At 41.2% G+C, this 21,891-nt stretch overlaps 1 protein-coding gene across 1 annotated transcript in view; it reads right to left on the bottom strand.

Annotated features, from left to right (window-relative positions):
* Positions 1–21,891, bottom strand: part of LOC127568304 (arf-GAP with GTPase, ANK repeat and PH domain-containing protein 1-like) — a 540,943-nt gene that overhangs the window by 147,584 nt on the left and 371,468 nt on the right. The window contains 4 exon segments of the mRNA XM_052011908.1: positions 2,334–2,495; positions 21,204–21,306; positions 21,308–21,352; positions 21,354–21,374. Coding sequence (XP_051867868.1) covers positions 2,334–2,495; positions 21,204–21,306; positions 21,308–21,352; positions 21,354–21,374 — 331 coding nt within the window.

Here is a 21,891-nt window from a genome sequence, read left to right as displayed (position 1 = left end):
CCAGACTGGCCTAACACTGACTTCATCTAAATTCATAAAGCTCCAACACAGGTTGTTAACCAGAATAAGCAACATACGATGGGCAAAGCCAAGCAATTCTACAACCAATGACTCAGATCAAAACTCTGCCGTCTTGCCTCATGCAGTGGTGAAGAACGGTGGGCAATGATAGTAGGAGTAAGTGGCACTTATCCACCTATGACCTTCTCAGTACTCGGTTTAGGCTCCACTAGTTTTTCAGCTCTGGATCTCATTACAACCTCTGTCCAGTTGTGAACAAGTGCAGAATCCTGGTGTGAGGTGAGTGTGGTTGCTCCTGAAATCAGGGTCGCATCTAACTATGGCATCAAGCAGCCCTGGAAAAATTAATGTCAATGGAAAAATGCAGAGGAAACTTCCAATGCGGTTACCACACCCAGCACAAAGGAAGATGGCTGTGGTTTTTGGAAGATGATCAGCAGCCTAGGTTATCACTTCGGGGGTTCCTCAGGGCAGCACCCTTAGTCTATTCACCTCCAGCTGCCTCATTAATTCCCATCATAAGTAAGGAATTAAAGCATAGGAGGAAGTCATTCGGCCCACTATGCTGGCTCCTAGTACAATCCCATCAGTCCCATTCCCTCTCTCTTCCCTATCATCCCTGCATATTATTCTCTCTCAAGTATCTATTCCTCTTGAAAGCTTGGATTGAACTGGTGTCTATTACCTGTACAGTGAATTCCAGTTCACAACTAATCTGCATGAAAATGCTGCCTTTCAGCTCCAGTGACCCAAATTCAAACCTGACTTCCAGTACTATCTGTGAGGAGTTTGCATGTCCTCCTTGTGACCACATGGGTTTCCTCCGAGTGCTCCTGTGGTCATCTCAGACGTGTGGGTTAGTAGGTTTATTAGCCCTTGTAAATTGCTCTTAATGTGTTGGTGAGCGGTAGAATCTTCTAGACATTCTCCTTTAGAAAGTTATGTCTTAGTAGATTTACACTCCCAAATACTTGTTTCTGAAATATTAGGAACAATTTCTATTTATTAAAATTGATTGCAGTACTGTGAATTCTGTTACCTCAACTGAGGTCCAATTTATTTGAAATGAGTGTCCCATTGAGAAGGCCATACCCACAGTGATTAAATTACTCTTTGTGTTCATGTTCCATCTGGATACAGGAACCCAGCAAATGTGCATTGATAGTGAAAACCCCAGTTCTGAACCAAGACTGCCAAAATGCTGAGAAATTCAGCGTTTTCTTGGACTCTGATCTCCTGGAAAGTTGTTTAAAAATTCCCAAAGTTTGGAAAAAAAAAGTTTTTTTTCCAAACCTGGGATCTTCATAAATACTCTCATCCCACATTATTACCGGTATTTCTGAGATAGTTAGAAGAACTTTTGAAGCAGATACAATTGTAACATTCACAAAAGGGAGACATACAAAGTGAAAAGTATTTGCAGGGCTGTGAAAATGACCTATTAATTGGATTTATCAAAAAGCCAGCTCAGACTTGACCGGCTGAAAGCTCTCTTTCTCAATTAAGATCCTAATACCGTCCTGTGCTTTACTATTAATTAAACATCGCGGACTGTCAAAAGGCCCTGGCATTTGATCACTTAAAACACTCAATTCTGAAAAAAACAAACCTAGGATACAAAATCATGGGAGGCCTGAACTGATGACTCACAGAAATTCCAAAGCGGCTATAAAATTTGAAGTCAATTAATTAATTAAATCGAGAATAAGGAACTAGTATCAGCAACGGTAAGCACATGTTTACCAAATTATCGTTCAAACACATCTGGTTCATTATTGTCCTATCAGGTGAAGAGCAGAAACAAATAAGGGAGGGATGCTGGGCAGATGGGATCAGTGGGAGGGAGGAGAAGGGGAACAGTGGGGGGGGGGAGGGGATGGGTGAAGGGCACGGATGGAAGAGGTGGGGGATGGGAAAGAAACTGGGTGATGGGGACAGTGGGAGAGGGGATGGAAAGAAGGAGGTGTGTGAGAAGACCCGAGTAGATCGGAAGATGAGAGAAACGGACAGAAGGAGAGCAGGTTACCAGAAACTGGAGAATTCAATGTTCATGCCATTGGGAAATAGGCTACACAGGTGGAATATGAGGTATGAAAGATCTATATTTGGATACTCATATTCACCTGTTTCAGATGTTCTCATAGTAAGATTTAAATTCAGTTTGTGTAATAACTTGTACATACCACATACACAGTTTAAGTAATGCATTCTAGAGCCAAACTCAATAAACCCTAACAGCTGGACTTTGTAACCAACTCTTTTGCTCCCTCTCAGCCAATCACAAACAAGGTGAAGCCGACGGTCTCACTTACCACTGCTGATGCCAGAGTTGGCGATGACTGTGGCTTCGCTCCACTGATCAGCACTGGACACAGAGTAAGAGCGCTGGTGCATGCCCTCAGGGCGGCTGTTGAAGGACACCAGACTGATCCCACTTGCCATCTGTGATGCAGATCCTGTGGGTGTCACATTACCTAAAGGCAGAAAGAAAATGCGACGGGTCATCAAACCATAGAAACGTCACCTGGTGCAGTGGATGACTTCTCACAGATTCCCCACGCTGGAACAAGTACTCCTGTTACCAGTTCATCATCACCCAACGCAAGCTCCTCAGTGTGGGAGTGGATGCAACAACAGAGGTTCTTCACTTATGTAAACTTCAGCTCATCCAAACTTGTCAATTGTCAATTTTTTTTTATACTTCTTCAATTCCGATCTATGGTGCATAACCAGTCTTCAATGCAGGTGTGCCTTCAGCTGCCTTGGGTTCAAGATCTGGGATTGCCTCTTTAAACCTCCCTACCCCTCTCTGCTATTCCAGCACAGTAATTAAACTCTGTCCTAAGTTTTTTGCTACTTGCCCCCAGTTTCCTTTTTATTTGTATAGTCTTGACCACCTCCTTAGCTTTAGCAACGCATTACACAGAGAAAGAAGCTTAAGGTGATATCAACTGCTCCTTAATTGCCACATTGAGTCATCTGGTCTCACCCTATCAGAGATACTCTCTGTGTTCTATCCATCCCTCGAACACATTCTTTGCTACCTAAAACTAACTTGTTTTCTCTCTTTCACCATTCTGACGAAAGTCCCGGACTTAAAACGTTAACTGTTTCTCTCTCCACAGATGTTCCCTGACCTGCTGAGTGTTTCCAGTGTTTTCTGGTTTTTTATGTATAATGAAATGACAGAACAGGGGCTCAGAAACTGGAAACCTAAAGTGACGGAGTGAGTCAGATGTGTCCCAGATGTAGCAAGAAAGAAAGAAAGAGAGTGAACGAGGAGAGAAAGAATGATTCTGGGGAATAAAAACAGGCTGAAACAATTGGTCTGGGATAGTCCTGTTTTTTTTAAGGGAGAGGTAGAAGTGGACTGTTTATGAATTTGGAGGGAAGAGACCCAGGTAAATGAAGTCAGTGAATATCTGGGAAACAATGGGCTGATATTGGTGGCAAGGTCCAGAGTGAAGGATGAGGATGAATCAGACAAGGCAGAGGTCAGTTTGCTGTCTGCAGGTTAAGAACAATGTTGGGGTTGGTGCTGAGTAAATGGAGTGATACAGGTTGGATAGCTGAACTTGAAAACCAAATTGTTAAACTCCTGTGGTAAGCTCTTAGCTTTGTTACATCCATGAAGGTCTTTCAGCTCACTATTAAATCACAGGTTGACTCTTGCCTTTACTCTGTTCTCTTGCTCTTTTTATGTCTCTGGTTCAATCAGGAATAATTACCCTCTTACTCCTCTCCGTTCGCCCATTGTGCGTTTTGGAGGGTATTTTACAACAGCGTGGGCACAACAGACATTCAAACTGTTGCTCTCACAATGCTCACATACATAATATTCCACAGCATGTCTGGAAAGAGCTAAGACTCCGAAAAACATTGCCAATTCTCCTGCCCCATAATCCAGCAGCAAAGTTACTAATCCCAATGCCTCAGTGACAACTCCCGGCTCTCAAGCAAGTTCACTGATCTCAATTTGTTCCTCAGACTCTGTAGCCCTCTGTCCTTATGTTAAAAGTGGTTTAAAAATGCCTCATTAGAAAAAAATTACAAAATAAATAATTTTCAATGCAATCACATACATTTATACACAGAATGTCTACAATGGATGAATCTCCACTTCCCAGACTACTTAATCTAAACTTGTAAATGGCACCTTAATATTTACCAATCCCTAACGGCTGAGCTAAAGGATGGAATAGTTTAAATGACGGCAGGTGTGCCAAACCCTTCACATCCTCTACAAATGGCACCTACACAAGGGAGCACTCTGCTGGTTGGAAATGGATTTTAATTTTGAGTAAACCAGGCAAAGCCAGAAAACCAGCCCCCATCCCTCTTTCAGGGGTCACAAAACTAAAGTAGATGAGTCACGACCACAAACACAGAGAACCAGATTTATCATGCATTCTCCCTCACACGCTGAGTTGGCTTACTGCCCTCTTGTTTTTGGTCAATAGAGTCACAAAATTCACAAGGGTGCTCGGGATTAGCTTGTGGCCTGCTGTCCGAACAATGAACTGATCAAGATCAAACATCACAATCTTATTAAGTTACTCCACTGATTTCCCTCTCTTGGTTACTGAATCAGAGAATTTTTACAGTACAGAAGGAGACCACTCGGCCCATTGAGCCTACACCAGCTCCAAGAATTCCATGCAGTCCCATTCCCCCACTCTTTCCCTATAGTCATGCAAATTATATTCCCTCAAATGATTTTTCAATTCCCTCCTCAAAGTCCTGACATTCTATCTGCACTATCCTCACAGGAAGCTTCACATCGTAACCACTGTCTGCATACTGAGATCTTTGCTCATGTCATCATTGTAAGCTCTTGCCCAAACGTATCACATCTTTCCCCCTCGGACCTTGAACCATCCACTGATGGAAATAGTTCGGTATTGGGTCCAGAAGAATGTAACGCACCCAGGTAAATTTTACAACATCCGATAACTTGTTTTTGCCTTATCAGAACTGGCAATTTTTGTTGCAAGTCATCAATCTGATTTTAGATCATTTTTCTTTTTCATTTTGCTGTTTTCCCCCTCTCCTCCCCATGAGCATACCCTGACCTGCTATCTGCAATACATTACACTTCTTAGTCACCATCTAACTACCCCATTAACAACTCATCCCCACAGTGACCTCAGCTTCATTCTATCACAGATATTCCCTTTGTCCATTCATTCCTCCCCAGCTTCTCTCCAACTTCAAAATAAATTTCTTCTCTCTTTTCTAGTTTTGACAAAGGGTTTTAACAACCTGAAACATTTTCTCTATTTCTCTACCCACAGATGCTGCCTGACCTGCTGAGTGTTTCCAGCATTTAACTGTTTTATGTCAGATTTCCAACATCTGCTTTTTTTAAATTTTCATTGCTCCCAAGAAATTCATTCACAGCTCTCACTGGTGCACAATCTCCTACTTTTAACTATGATCATGAATTCAACATTTTCTACAGCTGCCCAGCATCTACCTTGTCAAGCCCCGTAAGATTCTTATATGTTAAATGCATCAGCTTCTAACCTTCAATGAATAAAGGCCAAAATGGGGTTACGGTCAACAAAGCACATAGATAATTCTACGAAAAGGCAAAGGCGGCTTTAGAAAAACCTGATAAAACTCTTCAAATTTTGTCTCCCTCACCAATGTCTTCTGTACTTCTAAGAAGTACAAAAGACATTGGTGAGGGAGACAAAGCAAGAAACTGTAACATTACACAAAGACAAAAAAAAACGTGTGGAATTTAGGAAAAATTTGAACTTGAAAGCACAGAGACGAGCGGAGAGAAGCAGTATAGGTTAGGTGGATAAGGGTGGGTGGTGTAAGGAGAGGAAATTCACATGAAGCCAAAGCACTGACATCAACACATTGTTTGAATTACCGTGTATTTGTGCTGGGAGTAATTAATGCAGAGACTTGAGCACAATGGTCCAAGCTGACACTCCTGTGCAGTACTGAACGATGTCACTAAGCTGGAAAGGGTGTAGAAAAGATTCACAAGGATGTTGCCGAGACTGCAGGGCTTGAGTTATAAGGAGAGACTGAATAGTCTGGGCCATTTTTCCCTGGAGCTTAGCAGGCTGATGGGTAACCTCATAGAGATTTATAAAATCATGAGAGGCATAGGATTAAGATGAGAGGGGAAAGATTTAAAGGAGATCTGAGGGGCAACTTTTTCCATACAGAAGGTGGTGGGTATACGGAACCACCTGCCAGAGGAAGTGGTAGAGGTGGGTACAATGTCAACGTTTAAGACATTTCGACAGGTACATGGATAGGATATGGGCCAAATGCAGGTAGCTCAGGCGGGCATGGACGAATTAGGCCAAAGGGCCATTTCCTGTGCTATATAACCTTTTGACTCTATGACTGTCAGAAATGTTGTCTTTCAGACAAACATTAGAATCCTCTCATGTTTGGAAATAACTATTTCAAAGGAGCTGTGGAGTTATCCTCAATGCTCGAAACAATATTCATTCCTCAATCGACAAAAGATAATCTTGTCATTGATACTTCTGGGAGCTTACTGTGCACGAATTATCAGTGATGTTTTCTAATTACAACAGCGACAACGCTGTAAAAGTACTTCATTGGGTGAGGAATATCTGAAGATTTTGAAAGGTTCTGGAAATGCAAGTCTGACTTTCTTTATTATGAATAGTTAAGAGGTAAATGGTGGCAGATTCCTGCTGAGCAGATGACAGAGATTTAAAAGAATTAAAGGGAAGATGGAACAAAACGCCTTTACAGTATGGCTAAAATTGGATTGCTGTCAGGCAAACTGCTTCTGAAGCAGAATCTATCACAGCTATTAAAAGGATATTAGAGAGAAAAAAGTTTTTGAAATAGGATCTATAGAAATACTAACCCTGTTCCTCTCTTCACAGATGCTGCCTGACCTGCTGAGTGTTTCCAGCATTTTCTGTTTCTAACTCAAAGCTTTTTAAGTATGAAGCAGAAGAGCAGGATTCAGGAGAGTGGCTCGTGAAGAAAATACTGACAGATTTTGAAGGGCCTGTATACTGTATGTACGTGCTGTAGAATTCTACAAACATCATGACCCTAATTTTAGTGACCTTTTGTGCTTGCATTTTGCAATGTGGGACCCTGTGACATTTGGCAGGAGTCCAATGTTACTCAATTTCTGCTGTTACCAGACCCACCTTCAATGGAACCTGGGTATATTTTGAAGTGCCTTGAAGAAGGTGAGAACTTTGCTACTGTAACCTAACAGTCCTGGCTGATTCTCCACTGCTCAACATGCTCAGTGACAAGAACATCAAACACTCTTTGAATCGAGCTGATTGTCTGCTCCTGGTGAAGAAAAGAAGTAATAAATGGATGATATTTTTTCACACTGCTGTATAAAAGCTGCACTTGCAATTTAAATAATTTTGCTTCAGTCCATGATTCTTAAAAGAAAAAAAAATGATTACAATTATGTAGCACTTTTTAATAACTTCAAGACATTCCAAAACACCTTACAGCCAATATGAAGTATATTTTGATATGTATTATAGATCCATTGTAAAATACGAAACACAGCAACTAGGAAAATGCAAAGCAGCAATATCAATATACACAAATAAGACTGGTTTCAGGAAAATGATCAAAACTAAGAAAAATCCTGTGTTCTATTGTTAAATAATGCCACAGCATCTTTCTTGTCCATCTTAGAGGGCAGATTGGGCCTGAATTTGCCTCATCTGTCTACACAGCACTCCTTCAGTGCTCCACTGAGAATGACAACCTCAATTATGCACTCACTGTTGGAATGGAACTTGAACCCAAATGCTCATGGGTGAGTGTGCTGATAACTTGGCCATTAATGGCAACTTACAGAGAGTAGTTCAGTTGGAATTTAATTGGGTTAAGATATCAAGTTAATGAGAACTTATTTGCAATAAGAGTGACATACTGGAATGATCTGCAGAAATGCAAGTGATTCAGGACCCTCCCAGTTTGCTGTAGATATTACCCCAACTACAAGAGGAGCCTTCTGCTTCCACTGTGCACATGTGCTGGTCCTTCCCCCAACCCTCCACTATAATGAGGGATATATTCTTATTATGACTTGCCAAAGACAGAACTTGTTGGGCTGGAATTTATTCCTCATTTCTCAGCACAAACACACCAGGTTTTGGGTTTGGAGGATCCCAAACTTGGTAGCAGCTCTTTGCTGTTGTTTTGCTGACTGCAGAATCTAGTGAGAGACTGACTGCAAGCTTGTTGCAATTCTCCAGCACAGTTATATATTAGATGCTGCAGGAACAGGGAATCCATTTAGTTCAATGGATAGGGACAGGAAGAAAGCCAAGTATTAGTTAACAAACAGTGAGTTGGAAAAACTCAGCAGGTCACACAGCACATGTGGAGGGAAATGGACAGGCAAAGCTTCGGATCGAGCAAAAGGGTACATTTCCCTCCATAGATGTTGCCTGATCCACCGAGTTCCTCCAGCTTTTTGTTTGTTGGTCCAGATTTCAGCATTTGCAGTCTCTTGCATCTCCAAAAATTAGTTAATTTACATTCTGTGAATTAGTGAGTTAATCTAATGTTTTAAACTATTTTTAACCGTTTTAATTTAAACAAAAGTAATTTATAAAAATGTTTCATTCTTAATATTTTTGCAATGTTTCCGAATGTCAGGAACATTAAATATTCTTGACAGGTTTGACAGCCAGCTAAGCTTGAGGCACAATTTAGGAGGCCACCGGTTCTCAGCCGTTTTGTGGGTGGAGCTTGTTTTGGCTCATATCATCCTATGACTGCATTGCATAATTGCCATTTAGTACTGGATGGCTTTGGGCAGCATGTTGACATTCTGCCAATTCTGACTAGGAAAGTTTGTACTTATCATGCAGTCAGCAGCAAAAGCAGGCTTTAGGTTCTGCCTGATGAGCGACAGACATTGGCTCATTGGGATTAGATCCAACAACCTTGAGCAAAACTATTAGCCAAAGGTGCAAGACAGAGATTTTCATTCACAGTGAAAGAATACCATTCTGTGACACTGTTAGTGGTTCCAATGACGGAAGGACCACACTTTCTAGGAGGCTTCTTAGTTGTGAAGTAAAGTTGCTATGTTTATGAAACTCCAGTTCCAAACTTCATCATTACAACAATGTCAGCGTTTCCTCCTCTCAGCCACCACTTGTGCTATTCAATCTCCACCCAGACACTCTCCCTCCCTATCTTTCTCTACAACTTACTTGTTTCACTTCTAAGTTCTCTCAGTTCCAATGCGAGATCACTGACCTGAAATATTTCTCTCCTCACAGATGCTGCCTCATCTGCTGTGTATTTCCAGAATTTGTATTTTTTATGCCACATGTACCTTCAAATACTATAATACATTATATAGTGTAAATTGCTATCTTGTATCCGGAGGCTACTTAGATACAGGACAGGCTCAAAATTCTACCAACCACTCCCCTTCTTATGGCACTTTCCCATGTAACCTCTTTTACCACTTCCCAACCCACCACCCAGGGACCCAAGCAGCGATTCACTTGCATTTCTTCCAATGTAGTGCATTGCATTCAGTGAAAAGACCAAATGCAGACAGGGTGACGTACTTTGCGAGTACTTCCATTCAGTCTTCATGGTGACCTCGAGCTTCCAGTTGCCTGCAATTTCCAATTCTCCACCCCATTCCCATTCTGATCTATCCGTGTCCTCCTTCACTTTTCCAATGAGGCTCAACGTAAGCTTGAGGAAACAGCACGTCACCTTCACTCTGGGTACGTTGCAGCCTTTGGGACTCAACATCAATTTCAAACAATTCGCAGTACTTCGCTCTTTCTGCACATGCCAGAACTGGCCAGTTCTGCAGTAAGATTATCTGTAACATTAACTCAGGTTTTCTCTCTCCACAGACACTGCGCGATCTGCTGGGTATTTCCAGCATTCTCCTTTTGGCTTCAGGTTTCAGCAAAGCTCAGACCTGCATTTCACAGCTTTAATCTATTCCACTGTTTTGTTCTCTCTCTCTCACCTCTCTCTCACCTCTCTCTCCCTTCTTCTCCAGTAAACAATCGACCAGACGGTTTTATAAACAGCAGAATCACCTGGTCAACCTGGCCTCAGAGTGATATTTCCTTTCCGCACCGTCTGCAATTTTGAACTAACTTGTTTTCCCACTTTCCCAGTTCAACCCTTTCCACGGATGCTGCCCGACCTGATGACTATTCCTAGCAAATTTTGTTTTTATTTCAACGCCTGTGAATTTTTAACAAGCCTAAGTACCCTTCAAAAACATACAATCACTGCCACAAACTGCCACTTGCAATTTGCCTAGATAACATTTGTGTCACATGCAGGATATTTTTGTAAGGAAATGATGTCTGTCATTGGCTGATTCCCTGGGGGTTAAAGGGCAGTTCAGAATACACAAAATATCGCCCTTCCAGCAATAGGAGCACATAAATCCATTCACAGAAAACACTGAGCAAAGTGGAGAGGGTGGGTACTGACAGAGTGAAGCAATAATAGAGAGAAAGGATCAAAACACTGGTGTAATAAGAAAGAGGAATGTAATAAATGGTATGGATCACTACTTTTCCTGTGTTGGGCAAACTAGTAGTGAAAACAACTACTGTTTCCAAGCTCTCCCTTTTATCTGCTCCTATTTCTGTGCATAAAGGCAAACAGTACTAAACTCCACAGGAGGAATGGGGAAAACAGTTGTAATAAGAGGAAAAGCTTGGTCATGTTATGAAAGCACTGTCGGGATTAAAAGACAGTTATTTACTCAGCACCACCTCTACAGCTACTTAAATAAAAGAGACTTTTTTTGGAATAATGCTTTCAGATGTCCAGCCAGTGTTTCCGTAAAACTGTCTTGAGCGAGAACTGAGCAAGAGACAGCCCGTGAGTCAAATCACATGTGTCTTGTTGAGGCACAACCCTCAAACTAGCGGGATCCTTTCCCTTTCTAGCCCGGCAGTTTCAGTCAGATGTTGGAACCAGGCTTCATCTGCTAGCAGCTGTTTACAGTGCCGATCTGTCCGTTATAATGAAATGGCCATTAAACTCACTCTAAAGGTCAGAGAGCAGTGTGTACATGACTGACACTGCACTCAAACACCACTAAGGAACGTGGGACCCTTCTCTCCCTTGAGACCATTTGTTATGACATTTGTGCCTGCTTTATTCACTGTAATGAAAAGCTAGTCTGACCTCTTGATCAAAGAATGCCAAAATACTTGCAGCCAGTTTCTGCAGTAAATTATCTTGAGGTGGAACATACCCCTTTTCACAAGTATATAAACCTGTATTTGCGTCAAATAAAATTAATTTGGGGCAGTGAAGTCTCCAATGTATATTTATAATATCTCCTGAACAGTGACTAGCCGAGTAAAAATAACACTCATTTTTGCCTGTTCCAGGTACAGTGCTGATTTACTCATTTTATTTCTTGTAAAACCTCTTTTCTTTCTTTTCTGGTCAAGCAGTATGAAAGCAGACAGTGAAATCTAAGCAGCTTAACACAAGATCTATGACTGCAAGTCTACAAGACTAAAAATCAGGAAACAGGACACATAACACCAAAGAGAACGCAATCAAAGAAAAATCTAATGCAGTATATATATATTTAACCAGCTTGCATCACCAATGCTAACACACCTCCAGCTAGCTTTTTATTCCTGGTGCAATATTTATATTCACAGCTGAGGGATGAATGAGCAATGATTTAGTTTCATGGCATTGCACTGTAATGAATGTGCAAACATTCTGAAACTACTGGCCCAGAATTTGCTGGGGTAATAATGACAGGGTTAGCACACACAACATGATTAGCGTGAAAGTAACTCGACAATCTGTCGCAAACGGGAGATGACTGCAAGTATTCACAGGCCTGATTTGTGTATATCTGTCATGGCAGCCTGTCCTCAGCTTCCCTTGAAGAACAGGACCAAAAGTCTATTTCCTTTACTGAAGTCACGTAAGGATTGGGAAAGAAATGAGGTAGCGACAGAGAAGAAACGTAGATGAATTAGTGTCTAATAAAATATTTTTGCAAAACTTGAATGAATCTTTCTGCAGAATGTTAGGACCAGTACATTAACAGTATGATGACACTTTCAATGAGATTTTAGTTGCTGCAATCTACTCAACACCTCCAGCCCTGAAAGGGAAGAACTGAAACTGTGTCCTATTCCTGAATACTGTAAATTGTTGAGTTTAAACTGTTTAAAATTTTAATTAGTTTTCTTTTCTTTTCCTCTCTTAATCCAACCCTAGACAATTTTTCTTTTTCTTCTGTACCTCACCACACCAATTCATCTGTGCTCTGCCGCCACTGTTACCCTATTTCTAATCCTTGGCATCACATTGAAGAAGAGCAGGAGAGCTATTGGAGAAGGATGCAAAAGTCATTTGGGTTCTGTGGTTCCCAAGGACCTCAGCAGTCACATTTTCTTGGTGCACTGTTATTCACTCACACTTCCTGCAAGAAGTAATCTTGTGAGTCAGAAGGGAAGGGGAATGCAGCAAGACTCTGTATTCGAACATAATCTGGGCCTCAATGCCTGCATTCATCCTTGCAACAATCTGAAACATGAATCTTAACAGTGTTCACCTTCACTGATGGTATTTAATGGCATCACTGGATGATCACTATCCTCTCCCTCATCCCATTTTATAAAAAGAATACATGATGTATTCAAAGATTCACATACACCTCTTCCAACCTCTCGATGTGGTCTTCTCCACATTAGCAAGACCAAGAGTAGACAAGGTGCCTGTTTTGCAGAACACCTGCGCTCTGTCCACAATGGCCATTCTGAGCTCCCGGTTGTATGTCATTTCAACTCCCCTCCCTGTTCCCACAATGACCTGTCCATCCTCGGCCTCCTCTACTGCCAGGGTGAGGCCAAACACAAATTGGAGGAACAAGCACCTCATATTCCGCCTAAGTAGTCTACAACTCAATGGTATGAATTTTCCAGTTTCAAGTAACCCACAGCCTCTGTGCTCCTTCTGATCCACCCAGCTTCTCTCATCCCCCTTTTCCAACCCCTTCAACAGGCACCCCATCACCCAGTTTTCTTCCCCTCCCTTGCCTGGTTCCACATGCCCATCACCTGCACACTTTACCTGCTGGGTCTCCTATCTCATTCCTCAGCTGGTCCCATCTGCCCCTCATTCCTCCCTTAATCTGGTTCCATTTATCACCTTCCTTACTTATCAGATTCCAGCATCTGCAGCCTCTTGTGTCTCTACTTATCACCTTCCAGCCTCTGTCTCTACCTCCTCCCTCTCTGTGCTCAACCTGGATCCATCTACTCATCACCTCACTCCTCACCTGGATCCAATTATCACCTTCCAGCCCCAGCCTCGCCCCTCCCTCTCTACACTGGCTGCCTTCCCTCTACACTCTCGGTTCTAATGCAGGGTCTCGACCCAAAATGTTGATCATCCCACTGCCTCCACAGATGTTGCCTGACCCGCTAAGTTCTTCCAGCAGTTTGTTTTTTGCTCCAGGTTCCACATCTGCGTTCTCGTATGTGACCTGTATACACCATGTAAGTAAGGAAAAGAATTGGGCAATAATCCATGATTATTAATCCTCTATCACTGCCTTACAACCCCCTCAGTCGACCTTCTGGGATTGGATACAACTGTTAAAACCAATGAATAAATTATTCAGGATTATGCAGAAATCCAAGGTAGAAAAAATATGATCAAATATGAGGTGCTCAATGCAAGCATGATCTACAAGAAGAAATAAGCTCCTCACAATTGGGCACAGATTGATAAGAAGATATCGATTTACTCTACCCATCTGATGGACTGGTTGAACAGGTTAGGTCTGTATTCTAACCTGTAGTATAGAAGAATGAAGGGTGATATTATTAAAACATATAAGATCCTGAGAGGGCTTGATAGGGTAGATGTTTTCACCAGTGGGAGAATCTTGAAACAAAGGGATTTAGTTTAAAGGTAAAGGACTGGTCATTTAAAACAGAGGTACATAGAAATATCTTCCCTCAGGGGGTAGTGAATCTCTGGAATTCTCTATCCCAGAGAGTTGTGGGGGTTGGATCAATAGAAGTAATTTAAGTGGAGGTAGACAAATTTTTGAAAGATTGAGGGATTGTAGGATCTGACGGAGAGAAGTTGTTGAGGCCTTGGGCTGATGGTGAGGGAGGCTTGAGAGTCCTGCTTCTATGTTCTTGTGTTAGAAAGTAATACAGGCTTGCATATATACAGTCATTCACAACTTCAAGATTCATCAAACACTTTACTGCCAATAAAATACATTTAAAGTGCATTCTTTGCTGTTTTGCAAGAAGCGTTGCAGATAATTTATGCATTGCATTATCTCACAAACAACAATCTGATAATGCTAGTACATCTGTTTTTAGGTGGTGTTAACTGAAGGCTTAACATTGGCCAAGCATTGGACCATTATGATTGGTGACAGAAAGTGACTCACAAGTGTTTAATTCTGATGATGATTTAAGGCTTCACCTGTGGAACTCATGACATTATTCCTCCTTTTCGAATAACTCCCCTGCCTTTCTTCAAAGTGATGCTATGGATCTTCTTGAAAAAAGCAAATGAGGGCTTCACTTCATTGATCTATATGAAAAGTGAGACTTCCGCTGGTGCAGTACTCCTTCAGTACTGCACTTGCAATGTCAGCCTGGAGTTCTGTGCTCAAGTCTCTGGAGTAGGACTTAGCACCACAACATTGTGACACACAGGTGAGAGCAATGTGACTGAACCAATGCCGACATGCTTAGCACTCAGATGTGGATCTGTGCATTATTGTAGGAATAAATAGCACTAAGAGGAAAATGGTTGAGAAGCAGGAGCATGGATGACCCTGGCTGGAGAAGCTGAGAAGAGGGTTTACTGATCGGTAACAAGATAGATTTGAAGAACAAGAATTCTGCTGGTCTCATAATTAATGAACATCTCAACAGGATTCATTGGCATTCTGGGACATGAATCACATGCGTTCAGTTACATCGGGGAGAAGGTAGAGTCTGACTGGCAATGTCAGGCAGTGTGAGATGGTAATGTTATTTGAAGATCTGAAAATATACTATGTCAATATTAAAACAAAACTTGTTCCTTCTTTTAGAATGTTGTGGTAGATAATTTCTTCATTCCTTCAACCTACGTTATTATCTCTTGATGTTGTCAGTGAGGCTTCACGTCCCCCTTCCCAACATGACTGAGTATCTGTGGAACTTAGTTGTAGTTGGTTTCCTGTATAGTAATATATGTCAATAACTGGTAATATGCATGAAGCAAAACTCGTTGAAGAACTAAAAAGATTACATATGATGGAAATCTGAAATAAACTCAGAAAATGCAGGAAACATTTAGTTCGTCAAGCAGCATTTGTGGAAAGAAAAACAGAGTTAACAGTTCAGGTCGAAGACCCTTCATTAGAACTGGGAAGATAAAAAAACAAGTTAGTCTTAAATTGCTGGAACATTAGAGGAGAGGTGGAGAGGACAAAGAAAAAGGTGAGGCCAAGAATGCTGTGGGGATAAGCTTCAATCTGAAATGACTTGATCCAGTTTTGCTTGTTGCTTATTACTGGATATTGGATATATGTTACCATATTGGAAAACCAGGAATAACTTAGTAAATTCCACAGAGATACAACTCTTCCTTTAAATTCTGATCAGTTTAACTCTTGTAAATCATTCTTAATTGCAAATCATAATGACTCTTCCTTCAGCTCTTTTTCTGCCAGAGATCAGCTCGGCAATCCACTTAAACTTTGCTAGGGAGGTGGCCTTCCAGTGAACTTGTCTAAAATATCTCCTCCAATTTCAAGCAAATAATTATTTCTGAGCGGTATTGTTCGGAAACCAGTGTTAACAGGTGAAATGTTCAATGAAGAACATTTGGAAATTCTTAAATAAATAATCTATTAAAAATGGATAGCAGAGAGTTGCAGCTGGTAGAGTTGCTCCTCATAGCTCCAGTGACTCAGGCTCAATCTTGATCCTGAGTGATGTCTGTGAGGAGCTTGCACTTTCTCCCTGTAACCATGTGGGTTTCCTCCCACATTCCAATGACATGCGGGTTGGTAGGTTAATTAGCCGCTGTAAATTCCCCCTGTTGTGTCAGTGGAAGGAAAACTTTGGAGGGTGAGGAGGGTAAAGTTGATGGGAGTACGGGGAGAATAAAATGGGTTAGGATAGGATTAGTGTAAAGATGGGAGGGCGATGATTGGCACAGAATGAAGGGGCTATTCCGTGCTGCAGCTCTCTATGACTCTCAAAAGGTGGCACCAAAGGAGATTTCAGCAAGAACAAGCATCTGTGCTACCAGGAGACCACTGGCATCAAACTTTTCCAGGAGGCAGAGGCTAGCACTAAGTGGATCTGCAAAATCGAGTTTGTTATCTGTGCACATAAGCCAGTGATTAGAGGAGTCATGCATGGCTCCAGTCAGTAGCACTCTGGCCCCAGTTAGAAGTTATTACCTTAATATATAGTATTAAGGTAATTGAGAATACTATCAAAGGGAACAATGTATAGGCCAACATGAAGAGCTCAGAGTACGAACTCTAATTTTGGATTTCTTTTACTAAAGTGCTGGAACACGTAGAATGAGCTGAAAAACCTCACTAATGGGTGCCCACTGGTCAGTGTAGCTGTGGTGGGCCAAATGGCCTGTTTCCATGTCATGACTCTTTGCTGCAAACTCGCATGCCACAGCAGAATTCACAGGCAGCCACTGAGCTGTGTCACCCTGGTCAAATGGGGTTAAACTTCACAAGGCCCCTGATGGGAGAGACAAGGAGCACAAGGTGGGGAACCAGAGGTTGGGGAACATCCAGGGGCTGAGTGACTGAAACTGATTTCTGTTTTTTTTACTTTTCATTTCTACACAGAAGAGGTTATGAGCCTTGTTAATGGAATAAGATTTTTTTTTGGTCATTTCATCCAAACATGAACAGTGCATTATTAAAAAATTATGAGAGATGAATTTATGAAAATACATTTTAATATTTTCTTTTGCATCTAAATACTACAGCTTTGACACCATGAACCACAGCAGAAGTAATACAACAATAAAGGGAAAGGATCTCTTTATTGACTGCCAATGAACTGCTCTCCTATACAGGCAATTACTTCCTCATGTCTGTCAGTCAAGGAAAAATGACTGAATCCATTAGATCAAACCTTTGCCACTGCTCATAATGCACCTCTTAGGCCTCATTAATCTGAGTCAGCGGCACACAGCCAGCGGTGCTCAACAAGGCAACGAGTGCCTCCCCCACACCCCACGTGAGTTCTTTCATCTCCGAAAACAGTGCTAATCAAGCTATCCTTATTACCCGACTCACTGTCATGTGAACAGCATTCACTCCTAACTGCTCTCATTACAGTCCCATCTTCAGAGACGTCTGACTGGAAAGAAAGTCTGATCGCATTAATATTCATGACAATAATTAGTATTCTAGGTCACTGAATATTCATGCTATTATTTTGGTTTTATGGGTTGGACAAAGTCCTTACAGTCAGTGCAGAGGGGACTTGTATTTTCTAGCTTTACCAGACCAAAATTCTACAGCAGGAGCACGATCCTTGCTGAGTGGGACCTTTGCGATATGTTACCTAATAACTGGCTGAAAGTTTACATGTTTGAAGTTTACACCTGCTATAAATAAATTTTATCAAATGAAACAAAAAATTAACAAGAAAATTACAATTCTAGTTAAGCTACACTGAACTGAGGTCTGTGTTTTACACTTTTTATTTGCAGGACTGCTATATAGAGATTTAAAGGTTTACCAGCTGTCATAAATACATATAAATAAGTTAATGATGTCCTGGAGGGTTCTGACAGAAATTTATAAGAGGTTAAGAATTAACATAAGTAAGGTAGTTAATAGTCAAAAACACGTCAGCAAATGGCTTTTCTATGCCTACATTTGAGTTGTTTAAAATGATCAAATCCACCGTCTTAAATTGTTTGAGCACAATCAGAATTAAGATATGTTGCAAAGCAAAATATCAGAAACTCGAAGTCAAAAGATGAGAAGAATGGGCTTCAAATCTACAGAACTGTGTATTTCTTTTCCAATATGTCAGATAACTACAGATGACAAGACAGGGAAGAATATTATATTGAGCTACTTTATGATATATCAATTCCAGTCTTCTCCCTTCCTCCTCCGAAGGTGCTCACTCACACTGAGTGATGTATCCATTTCCACAGGCACTGGCTCCAAGCCACTGCCTAGCCCTGAGTGACAATCCTTAATGTGTGAGCCTACCAGTTGTCGGTATCCGACTGGGTTGGTTTATCTGCTTGAACAAAAAATGTAGCTTCCTGAAAAGCAAATATATAGTGAAACTCTAATAATCCAGCATGCATGGGACTCTGATGGTGCCAGATTGGCAGATTTTCTGAACCACTGGATGCTATTTCTATTAATACCTCAACACACTTCTCATTCATTTTTGAAATGTTACATAGAGTGATAAATTTTCCAGTGAACCAAGTGAGATGAAAAGCAGCACAGGAACCAGGGCCCCAGTTGGTTGAAAGGGAGCAGAATAAACATTACCTGGTGAGCCAGATGCTACATCGTTGGGGTTTCCAAATAGTTGGATAGCGGATTATTGGAGTTTTTACTGTAAATATTCAGGTTTCTCATGAAGGGTCTTTGATCTGAAACATTAACTCTGTTTCTCTTCCCACAGATGCGGCCAGACCTGCTGAATATTTCCAGCAGTTTCTATTTTTATTTATGATATCCAAATTGGCTGATTTTTGAAGCACTTCAATTTCCATAAGAGGAATGCTGGCTGATCCACTCATTAGATTCAAGCGTGATGCCTTGTAATTTTAACTCATATGCCTGGCTTTTCTGGCATGAGTTGTACTCCAATTCAATCCTCGCAACACTGCCCAGCAATGCTCAAATTCCATGAATTTATTCTTTTAAATTATTCCCATGGCATATAATATAGGAATTCACCAGTTCTGCTTCAGCAACACCTCTACAACCTGTAACCTCAACCACCTTGGATAAGCGCAGAAGGTACATGGGATCTCATCACTTCAAAGTTGCATATCATTCTGAACTTGTTTGGGTTAAAATCTCAAAGATCTGATTCTGACATGCCTTTTTCACAAATAAAGCAGGATTTCATGGTGTCTCACCTCCACCTTCTCCAGAATAACTTGGGATGACAATAAATACCGACCTTTCCAACAACAACCATATTCTGATACTAACTCCAATAATCTGGCATCCAATTGTTCAGCAATCCTGATGGTCTGGCATCTGGGTCAGAATGCAAGGTGGGGTCCAAAGCACAAGTGGAGTGTGCGATCAGAGCCAGGATCCGGAGCGCAGCTGGGGTCGGGGTTGGGAATACTGGGTTCAGGAATGTGGGTTAGGTTTTCTGTCAGAGTTGGGGTCAAGAGTGCTTGAATATTTCCTGCTTCATTTAACCTCACTGGGTTCACTGGAAAATTTATTATACCACTGTGCAACATGTAAAAATGCAAAATAAAAGTGCGTTTGGGTATTGGGAGTATGATCCGAAAGTCTGGAAAGTCTGCTGGTCTGGCACTACGAACATTCCAAGGGTGCCGAATTACTGGAGTTTTGTATTTCTTTAAAATCCAGTTTGTATCCATTTCTAGAATTCAAATGTTTAAACCTTTTAAGTGGAAGGTTGCATTTAAAAACTATTTCATGTGGTTGTTGGCAGATTCCAGAACAAAACTTGTTCAGTAAATCATATATTTTTGACTCTTAAATCAAAGTCCTCTCTTTGTTTGAGAAAAGTTGAATCCTCCAACAGTTAATAATAAATCAGTGAAGATTATTTTGCATGGATTAAGAGATCCTTCAAATGAAAAGGGGAGTAGATCATATCAGCTGCTCTCTAACTTGCTCTGGGAGAGTGAGTTTCCCCTGTGTATGTTAATCAATCCACGGCAAAGCTACTCAAATTGAGGAAACAAGCTCCATCAATACACCTGTGTCAAGTACAAGTTAAACATGATGGCTGTCAATTTATGGGAGATTATGGGCAACTTTCCTAGCTGCATCCTGACAAATTTGGGTTTTCACCTCTCTCCTCATATCTGGATTATACATACACATTGATGTCTGCTCAGTGCAGGTCAGAGTCCAATTCACTGATCCTACACCACCAAATCCATCTATTCTGATGCATTATAAAAAAAGAATTGTTTGATTCCATTCTTGGGATAAGTGAGGCCACAGTGCAGAGACTCTCACTGAAATGCATTAAATGGTGTAGATAGGAAGTTTATATAAATGCATCAACTATTGTAGCGCTGGGGGAAATTAAAGGCTCAAAGTCAGTGATTAAATCCTCTAATCTGCATTGACAGCTTTGTTAAAGCCCCTTTAAGGGAGTAAATTAAAGTCTATTTGAACTATAAGGATAGGAGGGGGTTGAGTCCCATTTCATTGTCTTAACTTCCATGGAAGAAAACTGATATGGTAAGTACTTTCCTCCTCATTTAATTTTCTAATGTTCATCTAATTGATATAGAAATATGGCAAATGGTATTCTCATAACAGGACAGATACTATAGCTGCTTGAATAGTCATACAGCCTAACAAGGAATGGCAAAATGTTGTAAAGTCATGTAGCACATATACAGACCCTTCAGCCCATCAAGTCTATGCCAACCATCAAACACCCATTGACACCTGCCCTACACTAATCTATCCTCCCCACCTTCCTGTCAACTCCCCCTAGATTCTACCACTCACCCACACACAATGGACAATTTACAGTGGCCAGTTAACCTACCAACTTGCACATCTTTGAGATGTGTGAGGAAACCCACTCAGTCAGAAAGAGAAGGTGCAAGCTCCATACACTCCGGGGAGGTCAGGACTGAACCTGGGTCACTGAAACTGAGAGGCAGCTGCTCTACTAGCTGCACCACTGTGCAGTTCGTGAAGAAACTCAAGGTTGGTTTTGCATGTTAAATGCATCTGCTTGCATCAGGCTGCGAAGGAGCATTTAAAAGATGGTCTTGTTACTACGACTCAAGCAAAAAAAAAACCTCTTTCCTGATTACCCTGTACTGTTACTATCCGATGCTACAATCCAGGATCATTACACAGATACTTGTAAGCTAAATTCTGCTCCCAGTTCAGGAGGTAATTTTCACCGACAGTGCAACGTGTCACTCACCTGCATTCTGTGAAATATGCAAACTGCTCAGGTCTTTGGGCAAACCATTTGCCTTTGGACTGGAAATGGGGGCACAAGCTGAGGTGGCGCGAGGCGGTCGCTTTTCCAGGGACTTTGACGGTAGTCCGAAGAAGGTCGATTTCCTTCCCCGTGGACATTTTGCATGTAATCCTTGACATGAGAAAAGTTAATGTGAAAACGTTAGCATTCAAATGCTCCATTTTTAGAATTACATTTGCAAGTGGATAAAATAGAATGGATAAATGTAAAGTTAATGTGCAATAAACCATTTAGCATTTCAACGAACGGTGACTAAATACAGCAAATGCAAACACCACAGCAACAAAATTCCAATGTCCACATATTTTGTCCGAATCAAGACAATTTTTTTCTAAAATATCATATAAATTTATGAGCTACATATGGATACCTGCAGCTTAAAATAAATCACCTTTTTTGTGTGAATAATTTTATCCTGCTCAAACAGCCTAGGTACTGGCAGAGTTATTTGTCAACATCAAGCCCCAATTACTATAAACAAGGCAGAATCTCAAATTCAAACCATCTCCCCTGGTTTTCATGTGCAAATGCTGTCTCCACAATCAGTTGTGTCATTTGTGTCTCAATACTGATCAGAACAGAAAGATCTTAACAAGACACAAGGGCAATTCAAACCAAAGTACTCAAA

This window comes from Pristis pectinata, chromosome 1 (assembly GCF_009764475.1).
Source record: "Pristis pectinata isolate sPriPec2 chromosome 1, sPriPec2.1.pri, whole genome shotgun sequence".
NCBI classification, from domain to species: Eukaryota; Metazoa; Chordata; class Chondrichthyes; order Rhinopristiformes; family Pristidae; genus Pristis; species Pristis pectinata.
This window is presented reverse-complemented; position numbering and strand designations above follow the sequence as displayed.